Raw genomic sequence first — 13137 nt, 5'->3', positions numbered from 1 at the left:
TTGTAGTTCTTCCAGTGGGACAAAGTTCTTCCCACTGCTGCTCTCACTGTTTACGATAGCCTAATGCTTCTTCATCCTTTGCTTCTGAATTCCAGCCCTACTTCAGAAAATCTTTGGGATCACCCACAATTGGCCCTGTGTTATGTTGTCTTAGCATTTTATCCCTCTCCTCTTAGTCCTTAACCCAGTGAACTTTTCTGTTCCTCTTTTCTGTTAGATGCTAAGTTGTAAGAGAGCTGGAACCATATTGCCTAGCTTAGGGCCTGCCTCCATCATAGTAAATACTTGAATGAATAAATGAATGAATGAATTATTTTAGAAGTTCCGTATGGACAGTCTTTTTTTTTTTTAATTTATTTTATTTATTTGAAAGAGAAAGAGAGGTCTTCCATCTACTGGTTCACTCTCCAAATGGCCGCAATGGCCAGAGCATAGCTGATTCAAAACCAGGAGCTGGGTGCTTCTTCCGGGTCTCTCATGTTGGGCCATCCTCTGCTGCTTTCCCAGGTGTATTAGCAGGGGCCTGGGTTGGAAGTGTAGAGGCGGGACTCCAGCCAGTGCTCATATGGGATGCTGGCGCAGCAGGCTGGGGCGTTAACCCACTGTGCCACAGCACTGGCCTCTGTTTGGACAGTCTTATAAATGCATATCACTGTGCGATGGTTTGTTGTGATGTTGATTAGAGCCAAGATCCCATCTTTGCTACTCGCTGTAGGATTTTTGACTGGGATGCTATTAATGTTATTTACGATAGACACAGTATTTTAAAATGAATTTACAGCTAATATATTCAGTGGAATTTGTATTAGACAATTGACAGAAATCCTACTTGGGTTTAATTAAGTCCATTCTTCTAGATCTTAACATGAGACTTGATGTTTAAGGTGCTGGACTTGGTCAGGGATACCCAGAGTTGTGTTGGTGAATATCCCCTTTCTGGCGAATGGGTTCCATGTGCTTACATGGTCCAGATATGGAAGATAAGATACTGGTTTCTCTTTTGTTTTGAGGCTATCATTTTAAATGTCAAGCATTAAACATTTGTTAATTATTTTCTTCCTAAACTGTGTTCTTTTTGTTGTGAAACTTACTTTGGTTTGGTTTGGTTTGTTCTTGCCAAATGAAAGAAGTGCCTGGCTTGTTTCTACCTCTGGTTTTTAAAATCTGCATGCAATATGCTGTGTTAAAGTAGTTTGCAGTGTTAGGGTAAATCTCTCAGTGTCTCTGAGCCTTCATATTTGCCAAATGAATTCTGCTTTTGTCTAGACCACAGGTTTATGTTGAATGTTAAATGTAATGAATTTGAGTTATTTGCAAATTATAGTGTGCTTTTTAAGTGTAATGTTCTATAAACTTAAGCTCACTTACACAGATTTTTTTAGTTTACTTAACCTTTTTGTAGCATATGAAAGTGGAAACTAGAATCTTCTTAGGTTAATCATTGTGGTGCAGATTAGAATCTAGATGTTTCTAATCTTAAAATTCTTCTAAGTGCTTTACCAGTGTCATGGTGTACAGTGAAATGAACAAAGCCCATTGTAGATTTGGCTCTCCTGTGTCTTGTGACTGTACTATTGACCCCATGTTAATGTTCCGTAGGTTACTGGCGTTGGCTATAATCAGTTCGGAGAAGTGATTGTTGATGGTGATGTTGTTCATGGTTTCTATAACCCAGCTGTTAGCCGAATTGTTGAGGTAAATATTTCATTCTCCAAAAAGATGTCTTTCTTCGTAATGACTAAAGGCATAGTAATGGGTTCATGGTGTATATGATTTTCTCTTAGGCGGGCTGTGTGTGCAATGATGCTGTCATTAGAAACAACACTCTAATGGGGAAGCCGACAGAAGGAGCCTTGATCGCTCTTGCAATGAAGGTATGTGTCTCTACCCAACCTATCCTCTTTGACCATGAGATGTCACCCTGAAACAAAATGTGAGACCATCAATTTCAGTATTACTGGTTTTTAGGTATTGAATAATGAAGACTTAGTATTTTGTTGTTTTCCTGCCCAATGGGAGCTAGGCATAGAGTTTATTTTACTATAACTTTATTCCTTACAAAGCTTACAGACTAATGTGATGGATTTCTTCTTATGAGGAAATGTTCCTGTCTTCCATAATATTGACATCCATGTGTGAAGCACTTTATAAATGTGTATGATAGCTGATAAATGAATAAATGGCAACATTCTTTGATATTTCCGGATAATAAAGATTTTAATGAAGTCACAAGAAATTAGCTTTTATTTTTCTGGTCTTTCCTTTCCCTTTCTCATCAACTTTTCAAAAGTGAATGTAGATTTAAAATTTGTATTTGGGGGCAGGTGTTAAGCCACCACTTGGGATGTTTAAATCCCATGTCGAGTGCCTATTTGAGTCCCAGCTCCTCTGCTACCTACCCAGCTTCCTGCTGATGTACTTAGGAAAGCAGTGGATGATGACCCAAGTGTTGGGATTCCTGCCACCCCCCGGGAGACCCAGATGGAGTTCCTGGCTCCTAGCTTCAGTCTGGCCCAGCCCTGGCTGTTGCAGCTGTTTGGGGAGCGAAACAGCAGATGGAAGATCAGTCTCTCTTTCTCCCACTCTCCCTTTGAAATAACTAAATCTTTAAAAAAAATTTGTAATGAGGAGACAGACTACTGTCCCAGCAACCTTTTCATCTGTCTTAGTTAATTTTATCTTCTAAATTCTACATTTGATTAATTGAGAAACCTGATAGTTTTTGGATATATGTATTTCCTGAGAGAAAGCTATATTTTTATCATCTGGTCTATGTTAGTAAAATAGCATAATATAGCTTTTGTTTATTTTTTTAAATATTTTATTTATTTATTTATTTGAAAGAGAGATCGCCCATCTGTTGATTAATTTCCCAAATGACCACAACAGCCACTGGTCCAGGCTGAAGCCAGGAGCCAGGCACTTCGTCTGGGTCTCCCATGTGGGCGACAGAGGCAAAAGCACGGGTCATCTTCTGTTGTCTTCCCAGGCATATTATCAGGAAGCGTCATCAGAAGTGGAGTAGCCGGGACTCAAATCAAGCACTCTGATAAGGGATGCTGACTTGTGCAGTGGATTAATACACTGTGTCATAGGGCCGGCTCTGTGCATAGTATAGCTTTTAAAAAGATACTGAAAAAATGGGCCAGATGTTTGGCCCAGCTGTGAAGATGCCTGTATCCCTTATCAGAGTGCCTGAGTTTGAATTCCAGCTGTACTTCTGATGCACCTAAGCGTGTGTACCCTGGGGGGCAGTAGATGATGGCGCAAGTGGTTGGGTCACTACCACTGATGTGAGAGACCTGGACTGAGTTATTGGTTCTTTGCTTTGGCCTAGCCCTAGCCATTATGGGCATTTGGGGAGTGTCAGAGTATCTGGGTTCAAATCCCAGCTCCATTCCCGATTTCAGCTTCCTGCTGATTGAATGGAGGTGGGCATTTGGCAGCAGTGGTTGTCACACCACTGAGGATGTCCACATTCCATATTGGAATGCCTGGTTCAAGTCCCAGCTCCACTTCTGATCCAGCTTCCTGTTAGTGTGTGCTCTCAGAAGGCAGTGGATGATGGCTCAAGGACTTGGGTCCTTGCCACCCACTAAGGAGACTCAGATGGAGTCTCTGTTTCCTGGCTTCGCCCTGGCCCAGCCCTGACTTTTGTAGGCATTTTGGGAATGGATCAGCAGATTAAAGATCTCTGTCTTTCTCTCTTTCAAATAAAATGAAAATAAATAAAAAATATAAAGCTATAATCTTCAAATAATCCACAACAAATATTTTTTGAGGAAAAAGTGTATGTTCCATATTGATTGATGCCATTTTTGTATTCTGCTTCCTTTTAGATTAATATAGCCTAGTTTGGTCTACATTCAGTCCAAGTAACATGCCTTAGGCTCCCTTGTTGAAGATGTACTCTGCTTTTCAGGAAAACGCAGCATTGCTGTTCTTTCACCATTATTTGGAAAACAATCCAGGGATTTCTAACCAAGTTAGCTACATGTTGTGATCATTATTCTTTGTTACTTGGGAAAAGTAGTCATGTGTTGGTGAGGATTAACTTTTTTTTGTTCCATATAGATGGGGCTTGATGGACTTCAACAGGACTATATCAGAAAAGCTGAATACCCATTCAGCTCTGAGCAGAAATGGATGGCTGTTAAATGTGTGCACCGAACCCAGCAGGTATCCCTGTATTTTTTAAAAATATATTCTGTCTTAAATAACTTTATTTACTGTCTACCTTTAGACAATCATCCTACATAAAAGACCTGTGACTTTAAAGTCTGTAATTATAGAGCATGTTCATCTCACGTTATTCTCATACTCTTTCTGATACTCTTTCCCTGCGAAGTCCATGTATAGGGAGACTTAGTTTTACTGTGTGGGCAAATAACTGATTTGTAGCCTAGTCTTCAGCCTCCTGGAGCTTACTTTGTTGTTTACTTTTGATGATAGTTCTTCATGGGTCTCTGCTGAGTCTGTTTTTAATCTGTACTCTTTCACTGAAGGAATGTCTTGACTCTACAAAAATAAAACCATATATTTTGTAGAAAAGTTGTTCTGAAATGTGTATAAATCATGTTAATTGATCCAGTTTACAAACTGACAAAATGATGTCTACTGATAACTCAAGCTACCATCTTGTTCCTGAGTGCTTTAGAAATTTTTACAGTTTGTGCAATAAGAATTCTGAATTTCTACATTATATAATTATATCATTTATAGTTATTACTAGCTTGATGTTTAAATTTACTTTGTCCTTAAAAAAATAAATTGGTTATTTTTATATTTCCTTTGATTGGAATGAAGTTAGTTATATGCTCACCTGTGAGCATTTTGGAACCAATTATATCTCTGTATAGGAATGAATAAAAAAAAATTCCTTCCCTCACCTGTGATAATAGGAAATATGTTGGTCTTGAAAGAAAACCACACTGAGTTAACACTGAGCTTGTAAGTAGAAGGCTTCTGGGAACTCTATTCTTGAGAGGTGAAAGAAGGATGTCTGTGCAGTTTTTAGGGGAATTTTTTCCAAACTCCTGGTGTGAGAGACAGTTGAAAGCAGAACTATAAAAATGAAATGACTGCTACTTTAAACCTTGTAATATAATGCTTTTAAAAATGGCATTAAATGGTTTTTAGCTGCTGTCCTTTAACTGTACTGGGTACTTTAAAAATTTGTGGAGAATGGAATTAAAAGGTAAGTTTGTTTTGTTGCAAAACCTTTTTAAATCCATGCAGTTTTCTCATAATACACATTTTCTGTAAACTTTTTCAAGATCCTTTGTATGCATGGATTTCAAAAACTTTTTGCACTAAAAACTTAGTTTTTTTTTTTTTTTAAAGATTATTTATTTATTTGAAAGAGTTAGAGAGAGGCAGAGGCAGAGAGAGGTCTTCCATTCGCTGGTTTACTCCCCAGATAGCCGCAATGGTTGGAGCTGCACTGATCTGAAGCCAGGAGCCAGGAGCTTCTTCTGGGTTTCCTGCACGAGTGCAGGGGCCCAAGGATTTGGCCCATCTTCTACTGCTGTTCCAGGCCATAGTAGAGCTGGATCAGAAGAGGAGCAGCCAGGTCTTGAACCGGCGCCCATATGGGATGCCCGCACTACAGGTGGTGGCTTTACCTGCTATGCCACAGTGCCAGCCCCAAAACTTAGCTCTTAATTCTATTTTTTCATGAAGTTTTTGAGGCTCCTAACGTGGTAAGAATATGTACTTGATTTTTTTTCTCATGGGTCTGTTTCACTCCTATTTCACTGTCTGTTTCACTGTCGCTCTGTACTTAAAGGTAATATGGGTCATGCAGTGTTTAACAATTTGACTTCTCAGCAGTTGTGAATCTAACCTCATCTCAGTCTTTCAGTTGTGAAAGCAGGGGATGGATTGTGACAGCATATAAATTTAGAAATACTTTTGTCTTCTGTTTTCCAAACTGGAGGGTTTCTCTTACAACACAAAGCCAACCTACCAAACAGATAGACAAAACCCAAACCCACAGTGACTCAGAATCTAGAAGAGGTCAGTCTGACACAGATAAGACAAACTTAACAATTTAAAAATAATTCCAGTGGCTCAAATAGTTTATTTTTATAGGACTTTTATTTGAACCTGATCGTATACATGTATCTGTACCCTGTCCTTGGAACCTGTCAAAATCACAAGCAAGGAATAGAAGGTACAAACTTGTAAAGAGAAAATATGAGAAGGCTTGAGATGCCAGGTGAAGGCAGGGAGTAGGGTATAAGCTCAAAACAGGAGAAAAGGTTGAAATTCTGAGTAAGGAACCAGTAGAACTCCCCTAAATCCTTTGTTGCTACTTTGGACCATTATCCCTCTTTCACCCCTATGGAGTATTGAAAATCTGATTTTGGGGACAAAAATGGAGAGAGTTGGATTAAAGATTAAGATGAAAAACAGAGTGGTTAAGGGTAAGTTGCTGATTGTTCTGAAGGATAAACCTCTATTGTCTGTTAGAGTGAGTACCAGCAGTTAGCTTCCTATCCCCATTCCCTAAATCTGAGGTTTGAAGAGTTTTAGAAAAACTGGTGCTAGGAAGGTTTCTCAGGTTAGGGGCACCCCTGAACTGAAGTCTATGTTCCTTTGGAAGAGCTTCTTTGCTGTTAACCTACATTGAGGTCTACCAGTTGATTAGCTCTGCCAATGCCTATGTAGCTTTTAGTTCTTTAATTGATTCATTCCTGAATATAAGTGGGCAAGCAGAGATTGCTAGATACTTGGAAAAGACTTTAGTGTGAAAGATACTAAACAGATACAAACCAGCAGAGAATGGGGTTTCAGGGAAACCATAATAATACTGGATGTCAAAATAAAATTTCCAAAAGCCATAAAAAATGACAGCAAAAAATATTTTCAATAGAATATTTATCAAATAAGTCAAGAAGTCATTCAGGAAATATAACAGACAAACAGATGAACAGTATAAGAAATGAAGTAAAAAAAATCAAAATATAAATACTGGTTCAGTATTCACCTAATAGAATAGAATAGAAAACAGAAAATAACAAGATTGTGCCAAATAATACCAGCAAAATTACCATATGGAAAGGCTTCCACTTACAGAATATAATGGACCAGCAGCTGATCAGTACAATGAGTATGTTAAAGGGCAGTGAGGTGGGAAAGAAACAGCAAAGCCCATAATAAAAGAGTTTGTGGACACTTGGAGAAAAAGAATTCTTCAGGCAGGTGCCATGGCTCAATAGGCTAATCCTCTGCCTGCGGCGCCAGCACACCCAGTTACAGTCCTGGTAGGGGCGCTGGATTCTGTCCTGGCTGCTCCTCTTCCAGTCTGGCTCTCTGCTGTGGCCTGGGAGTGCAGTGGAGCATGGCCCAAGTCCTTGGGCCCTGCACCCCCATGGGAGACCAGGGGAAGCACCTGGCTCCTGGCTTCAGATCAGCGTGGTGCGTCAACCGCAGCGCGCCGGCCCCTGCAGCCATTGGGGGGTAAACCAATGGAAAGAGGAAGACTTTTCTCTCTGTCTCATTCTCTCATTGTCTACTCTGCCTGTCCAAAAAAAAAAAAAAAAAAAAAGTCTTCAGAGATCTATGAGGTAATAGTGAAATCATAGTTTTTTAAAAAAAATGTAGGGATTAAAGTAGCTTCCTTATACCTTTCAGCTGTTAACACTGGATAGAAGCTGGGATTTAATAGAACCAGCTAAACTTAACAAATGTGAGGATAGAATTAAAATGTGTATCTGCTGGTTGCCCTTCTTCCAGGCCAGCTCTCTGCTGTGGCCCGGGAGTGCAGTAGAGGATGGCCCAAGTGCTTGGGCCCTGCACCCGCACGGGAGACCAGGAGAAGCACCTGGCTCCTGGCTTCGGATCAGCGCGATGCGCCGGCTGCAGCGTGCCGGCCGTGGTGGCCATTGGAGGGTGAACCAACGGCAAAAAGGAAGACCTTTCTCTCTGTCTCTCTCTCTCACTGTCCACTCTGCCTGTCAAAAAAAATAAATAAATAAAAGTATCTGACACCATATATTCTTTCTTAGAAAGATACTATGGCGGGGGAGGGGGGCGGTGTTGGTGCTGTGGTGCAGCTAGTTAAAGCTCCAGCCTGCAGCACCAGCATTCCATGTGTAGTCCCGGCAGTTCCACTTCCGATCCAGCTCTTTGCTAAGACTTGGGAAAGCATTAGAAGATGGCCCAAGTCCTTGAGCCCCTGTTCCCGCGTGGGAGACCCAGAAGAAGCTCCTGGCTCCTGGCTTTGCATCACCTCAGCTCTGGCCGTTGCAGTCTTTTGGGGAGTGAACCAGCAGAATGAAGACCTTTCTCTCTCTCTGTGTCTCCTTCTCTTTCTGCCTTGCCTTCTCTCTCTGCCTCGCCTTCTCTCTCTGTGTAATTCTTTCTTTCAAATAAATAAATCTTTAAAAAAAAAAAAGAAAGAAAGATACTATAGGATAATAAACCAGGCAAAAGAAAGACTTACAGTCTGGTGAGGACAGAGGTTAGAGGTGAAGGGAAATTCCTGGATGCAGCAAACCTGGAAATCATTCAGCTCAAGTTAGAAAAGGAAAAGAGCTAGACCGAAGGAGGGAGGTAACAGTGAGGGGATAAGCACAAAGTGTGAAAGGCATTCCTCTGCTTGTTCTATTATGGAAGAACTCTCATACAAGGAGGGTTGGATATAGTATTGAAGACTTCAGGAAGAATGAATGGTAGGTACAAAGAAAACTAAGCAAATAAGAGGCAGTTGTTAACTTTTAAAAGACAGAAAACTTGAACAGGAAAAGAAGTCTCATTTGATCTGTCTGGTAGGGCAGGCAATGGGAACAGCATCCTGTTATGCCTCTGCTCATAGTTGCTCCGGAGGGCACGGAGACATCTGCAGTCTTCCTGTCAGTGTGACACCCACAGGAATAGCAGGTTATACACTGGCCTAGGGATTATGAAAAGATATGCCACTTGTTTTTGGCAGATATGTACAAGCTGAAATTAAACTTGCATATGGTATATTTTTCTTTCTAGGACAGACCAGAGATTTGTTTTATGAAGGGTGCTTATGAACAGGTGATTAAGTACTGTACCACATACCACAGCAAAGGGCAGTCCTTGATGCTGACACAGCAGCAGAGAGATCTGTACCAACAAGAGAAGGCAAGAATGGGCTCAGCAGGACTCAGAGGTAAGGCCTCTTCAACCCAGTCTCCAGGGTGGAAGGGTGCAGCCTTCTTACAATTGCAGGTGAATTCTTGCTTCACTTCTGAGCCTCCAGCTCTGTTCTAGGCTTTGTGGAACCCTTGCCATTTGTGAGCTGCTATATTTTAGTTGAACAGTTGTCCTCTCAAAAATATAAAGTCAAGAATGTAGCAAAATAGACATTATCTGGTTCTGAGAGACCTGTAGTGGTCTCTGTGGAGGTGATACAAATTTTATTTTAAACAAGCTTGTCTTGTTGGGAGGGACATGGCTCAAGGTAAAATGATATTACTCTTTATTTTGTCACTTTATCTTAGTTGTTAATAGAAAAAAAAAATACTTCCCTGAACTTAAAGCTTAAGCTTATTACTTGTCCTTTAAAATAAGATGATTGTTAATTTGATCCTTATCTACTGTCTACCTTCAGTTGCTGTTCTCAGGGAGGTAAAGAAGTGCCCAGATACTGCTTATGTGTGTGCTGCTGGTGGAGCAGGATGGGGAGAGGGGAAGGTCTGCTGGGCACCACGTGGTCAGGCTGCCTCTTCTAGGGCTGTTGGGTACAGGGTGAGGGCCAGGGAGTGGGGCTGTACCTGGTTCTTTATCATCTGGATAGTCACCCAGCTTGTGCAAAGCTTGTGTAGACTTACAGCCCGGAAATTGGAAGAGTTGCTTCCTCAATTTCATGATTTTAATGCAGTGGAAGACAAATGCTGCAATTCTTGGGTGAGAAGAAAATGGGTTATCTGAAAAACGTTCTTATTTATGGTTCTCTTAAGGGCATTCTTTGAGCTTAAAACATTTGTCCAGATTCATAGGCCTTCTCTTTCTCTAATAAGCTGAGTTTGGCAAGATGTTCTTGAGGTCAGAGAGCCCTGTGCCCCGCTTGCTGCCATACTCTAAGTCTTTGTCCCTTGGGACCTTTTGTACCAGCCTGAGCCAGGGTCACTCCTCCTGCCCTCCCTAGAGTTTGGTGCCTCTCATCTTTTCTGTAGGGGGCTTTATTGTGCTTATCCCAACATCTCACATTATATCTCCAAGGAAATGGAGGTGGAGCCTTCTGGTGGATTCTGTTTTAAAATGGATCTATTTTTTTTTTGCATGAAAAAAGTTTTTAACAAAATCTTTTCCTTCTTCCTGGCTCCTCCATAGTATGAGGGAGTTTGGTGGCAGGTTCCAGGATTTCTGGGGTTTGTTTCCACAGACCTGAATCCTGAATATGCCTAAATCTCCACCTCAGCCCTCAAGCCTGTGGCCTCTTGCCTCCAAGGAAGATTCTGTCTCCTATTATCGGTACTGAGAAGGAGGAATCTCCTTGATGAAGCTGGGCCAGTCTTAAAGAGTGGTGGGAGCTGTGAGACCACAGAGTGCTTATAAACTTAAATATGAATTTATCAAGCAAATGTGTAATGTTACTTACACACTCTGGGGAAGGAGGCACAGGAGTGCCCTGTGTGCTGTACTCCCACTGCCATCTGAACTGTGGACCAGCTGAACTATTTTTTTTTCCTCTGTCACCATCTTTATTCATTTTTTTCAATAGAAAACTCTTATTTAATATATATAAATTTCAAGGTATAACCTTTGGATTATAGCAGTTTTTCCCCCCATAACCACCCTCCCACCCACAAACCATCCCATTTCCAACTCCCTCTCCCATCCCATTCTTCATTAAGATTCATTTTTAATTATCTTTCTATACAGAAGATCAACTCTATACTGAGTAAATATTTCAACAGTTTGCACCACACACAGACACACAAAGTATAGAGTACTGTTTTAGTAATTCATAGTACAACACATTAAGGACAGAGATCCTACATGGGGAGCAGGTGCACAGTGACTCCTGTTGTTGATTTAACAATTGACACTCTGATTTATGACATCATTAATCACTTGAGGCTCTTGTCATGAGCTGCCAAGGCTATGGAAGCCTCTTGAGTTCACAAACCAGCTGAACTATTTGGTGGTCCAAGCTAAAGGAAGTTCACATTCTCTGGCTCAGAGTAACACTTTGACCTCCTTGTGTCCCGTTCTGCTCCTCACCCCCATCAAGGGAAAGAGTGACATTGTAAAGATGTGGCCCAGAATTACAGTTGTTAGAACAAGTGGGAGCTTCTCCTGGGTCTCCCACATGGGTGCAGGGGCCGAAGGACTTGGGTCATCTTCTACTGCTTTCCCAGCGGAGCAGCTGGGTCTTGAACCGGCGCCCATGTGGGATGCTGATACTGCAGGTGGCTGCTTTACTCGCTACGTCATAGCGCTACCCTCCACACCCCTTTTTAAAGATTTATTTATTTATTTATTTGAAAGAGTTACAGAGAGGCAGAGGCAGAGAGAGTCTATTGCTGTCTTTAGCCCCGCACCAGGGACTGCTACGTGGCTCATTCTTTGTAGGGTGAAAGTTTTTGGGGCCTACAGCTACATAAATAGTTAGGTGTATGAACCCTACCTTGGAAAAAGAATGAGTTAATTACCTTTAACTTTGGTCTTCCAACTGCATCTAATCCTCCATACCTTCTGTTTGAACAAGAATAGATACTTTGATCTCTCTCTCAGGGATTTTTCAGTCTCCCTATGAGGTGTTTATGTTTAGTTTGTGTGCTTTCGTGTTTCTTGTTTTATTACGTTGTTCCGTCTAATAATATCTCACATACAGGCACATCTTTTTGGTTTGTAATGATAGTTACTAGAGGTTCAAAAATTCTGAGAGCAAGCTAAATTATATTTGGGAAATTGATAGTACTTTGTGCTATACATTAAATGCACAACGATGATAGGAAACTAACTATAAATAATGATTTGGTGACCTTTTGTGTACGATCAGAGAACCCAAGTAACAAATAAATACCTGTTACTGTTAAGGAAAGAGTGAAAGAATCCAAATTTTCTTGGCATTAATGGTCTGACAGCTACTTTACAGATTAACTTTACCTTCCAGGGTTTGTCATGTAGAAACTTGTTTAAGGCTGTATGTAATTAATTAATGCAGCCTTCTCCTCAGGCTAATGAATTTTTCTGGAGACCATTGAAACGGAAAGATGAAGATACATTAGAAGCCACCTTCAAAGGTGTCTGTTTAAAATTTATTTTGAAGCTTGACAAACCCATAGTTTCTCTAAATAATTAATCGTATTTTCTAAAGAGGCAGTAGTTTGTGTTGAAAGTAGCTGCATGTGGTTGCTCTGCAAAAACATTCTTCATTCTCCCTCACTTGCCCTTTTTGCCTAACAGTTCTTTAGTTTTATTCCTTTTAATTTTTAATGGCTTAAAGCAGCCCTGTATTTAGAACCATTAAACTGTAATGTCTTGGCATGTAATAATTTTTAAATATTTGTATAATAACTCCAAGTGATATTATAGTCTTAAGTAATTTATTATCAACTAAATTTTAATGTTTTTGTGACTCATATTTTCTTTTGTGGATTTTATTATTGTCTCCTAAGTTCTTGCTTTGGCTTCTGGTCCTGAACTGGGACAGCTGACATTTCTTGGCTTGGTGGGCATCATTGATCCTCCCAGAACTGGTGTGAAAGAAGCTGTTACAACACTCATCGCCTCAGGAGTGTCGATCAAAATGATTACTGGAGACTCTCAGGAGACTGCGGTTGCAATCGGTATCCCTAGGCTGCTTCCTTTGTTTTTGATGGCTTCTCTTTAAATACTGTAATGCACAGTTTTGAACCATTAGATATGAAGTGTGTTTACGTCGTACTGAGATCACGTAATTAAATCAACTCACCTTTTGGCTCATAAGTCTCTAAAATTATGGGCACAAATTGATTATGGTTTGAAAGTAATGTTTTATTGAAAATAATAGGTAAATTATTGTAAAATCTCTTAATGCATTTACAGAATGATTTTTTTAGCTTAATAATTGTGCTGGCAGATAAAAGCACTAGATCAAGAATGTGAAAGAAAACATGAAATTTAGTTTTTCTTTTTTAAATGTGTATTTTCTTCTACTTGAAAGGCAGAAGA

The 13137-nt window shown here is 40.4% G+C and overlaps 1 protein-coding gene across 5 annotated transcripts in view; it reads left to right on the top strand.

Annotated features, from left to right (window-relative positions):
• The window catches only part of ATP2C1 (ATPase secretory pathway Ca2+ transporting 1), a 136900-nt gene that overhangs the window by 89913 nt on the left and 33850 nt on the right, over window positions 1-13137 (top strand). For all 5 annotated transcript variants that reach the window (XM_089332253.1, XM_008266005.4, XM_017346719.3 and 2 more), the window contains 5 exons: window positions 1600-1695; window positions 1785-1874; window positions 4075-4179; window positions 8989-9145; window positions 12603-12773. In XM_089332253.1, coding sequence (XP_089188379.1) covers window positions 1600-1695; window positions 1785-1874; window positions 4075-4179; window positions 8989-9145; window positions 12603-12773 — 619 coding nt within the window. The remainder of the gene's footprint in view (window positions 1-1599; window positions 1696-1784; window positions 1875-4074; window positions 4180-8988; window positions 9146-12602; window positions 12774-13137) is intronic.

The sequence above is a fragment of the Oryctolagus cuniculus genome, chromosome 4 (genome assembly GCF_051225735.1).
Source record: "Oryctolagus cuniculus isolate XC-2025 breed Fujian yellow rabbit chromosome 4, ASM5122573v1, whole genome shotgun sequence".
Taxonomy (NCBI): Eukaryota; Metazoa; Chordata; class Mammalia; order Lagomorpha; family Leporidae; genus Oryctolagus; species Oryctolagus cuniculus.
The sequence above is the reverse complement of the archived record's forward strand: the minus strand, read 5'-3'. Positions and strand labels throughout refer to the sequence as shown.